Genomic DNA, 1,883 nt, shown 5'->3' on the forward strand with positions numbered 1-1,883 from the left:
TTTCTAAAACCAGAACCAACGGTTCCAAACCGTAACCGTCGGTTCTGAAACAGTAGGCACCTCTAATTTAGTGCTGTTGTATTCCTAAACTGATTTATACGGAGCAGTATGTTTTAGCAATATAAAAATAGGTTCTAGAATGTAATTATGTAATTTTCCTATAGAACTTTATAATCAAGAGGTACACACTAAATCATATAGATACAGGAGAACGCAATATTAATCACTCTACTTAATTATTTCTCCACGATTATTAATCTCCACATTAATTAATATTTTTCGCCACGTAAACCATAATTTTCATCAATAATTAAAAACTACCCTATATATATAAGTCATTTAACCCCCCAAATCCTTCAATCCAACACCGTCCATTCATCCACACTAGAACAATCTAACATATTCTCAATGGCCAAATATTGGGCTACTTTCATTGTGTTGTTTTTAAGTGTGATGTTGCTCGCCCCCAAGGCGCATGCCGTAACCTGTGACTCGGTGGCGAGCAGCTTGCAGGCATGTAGTTCTGCCTTGCAGAAGGGTGGAACCGTGTCATCGGGTTGCTGCAGTGGGATTAAGTCTTTAAGCAAATCAGCCAACACCCCGGCGGCACGAAAGACTGTTTGCCAGTGCGTAAGGGGTTTGGCTAAATCTTACAAAATAAATTCTCATACTATTTCCTCCATCACTACCAAGTGTAAGGTCAAAGTTCCCAGCCTCAGCTCCAACATTGATTGTAACAAGTAATATACCATCTCTTTATTGTACAAATATTCTTTTATTTATCTTATTTCAATGCCTAACTAATAAAGTTTTTTTTTTCAGGGTCTACTAATATATAATTGAACGGACGTGGTAGCAGCCTGCATTTGCTTTTTCACTTGTATCATAAATTGCAGGATCACGTTTTAAATAAACATTTTATGGATCTATGTAGTTATGATTTATTTACTATTATTAGCGTGGTGATACGGCAATATTAGTTATTGCTAGCATAAGGCGATATGTACAATAAACTTTAATGGTTTTATTTAGTTTTCTGTCGTTACGTTGTTTGGTGTTATTATAAGTATCAAAGTTTCTGTAATACTAGATGGTTGCTTTAATTTAAAAAAACTTTTTTTCTTTGTGCTATTGGTTTGAATCTAGAGGTAAGAGCATCCACAATAGCGGACATTCTGGCTGGCGTTCAACCGGCGACCGGTTCGTCCGTCGGGGACGTCCACTATTGAGGCGGACGAGCGGGCCGGTGACGGACGTCCCGGACGGATGAGAGGTTGTCCGTGATCATGCGCGGACGTCCGTCGGTTCGTCCGTCCTCTCGTCCGCTATTGTGGTCAGGAGACGGACGTCCTGGCGGGCAAGAGCATTTTTTGAATTTTTTTTTTCTTTGAAAACTCTATGTATACGGCTCGTTGCACTTCATTTCATTTGTACCACGGACGAACGACCGGTTAATACATGTATTGCCATGCACAACATGATCGTCGGAAATGAAGGCCTAAAACAAAAACATATTATAGCGTCGGGCCGAGCGAGACCCCCGTTCGACTAGCGGCAAACTATACAGATACAAGGCATACTAACATGTACTTTGTTTGAATCGTTTTTTTTAATTGTACTATGTTAATTTTTTTTATTTAATGAAATTATTATTGCACTTTCTTCATCCGTATTCGTGTCGAAATTTAATTCCGTATTTGTGAATTTGTTTAATTGGTTATTATTGTGCTAGGCTATTGAGATGTCCTAGAACTAATCCGTCATTGTGCAATGGGATGTCCTAGTGACGTAGCAAAAGGTGTTTTTGGAAGGTCCTAGTGCTATATGCTATTGGGATGTCGACGCAAGTATGAATGCTCTAAACTATTTTTAATTATAAATAT

General features: G+C 38.5%; 1 protein-coding gene across 1 annotated transcript; it reads left to right on the top strand.

The window, feature by feature from the left end:
- Positions 1–369: 369 nt before the first annotated feature.
- On the top strand, positions 370–1,131 carry LOC125224009 (non-specific lipid-transfer protein-like). Its single transcript, XM_048127339.1, has 2 exons — positions 370–740; positions 823–1,131. The coding sequence occupies exons 1-2, from the start codon at positions 409–411 to the stop codon at positions 830–832; spliced, it is 342 nt and encodes a 113-aa protein (XP_047983296.1). The 5' UTR covers positions 370–408; the 3' UTR covers positions 833–1,131.
- Positions 1,132–1,883: the final 752 nt, after the last annotated feature.

Source organism: Salvia hispanica, chromosome 4 (assembly GCF_023119035.1).
Source record: "Salvia hispanica cultivar TCC Black 2014 chromosome 4, UniMelb_Shisp_WGS_1.0, whole genome shotgun sequence".
Taxonomy (NCBI): Eukaryota; Viridiplantae; Streptophyta; class Magnoliopsida; order Lamiales; family Lamiaceae; genus Salvia; species Salvia hispanica.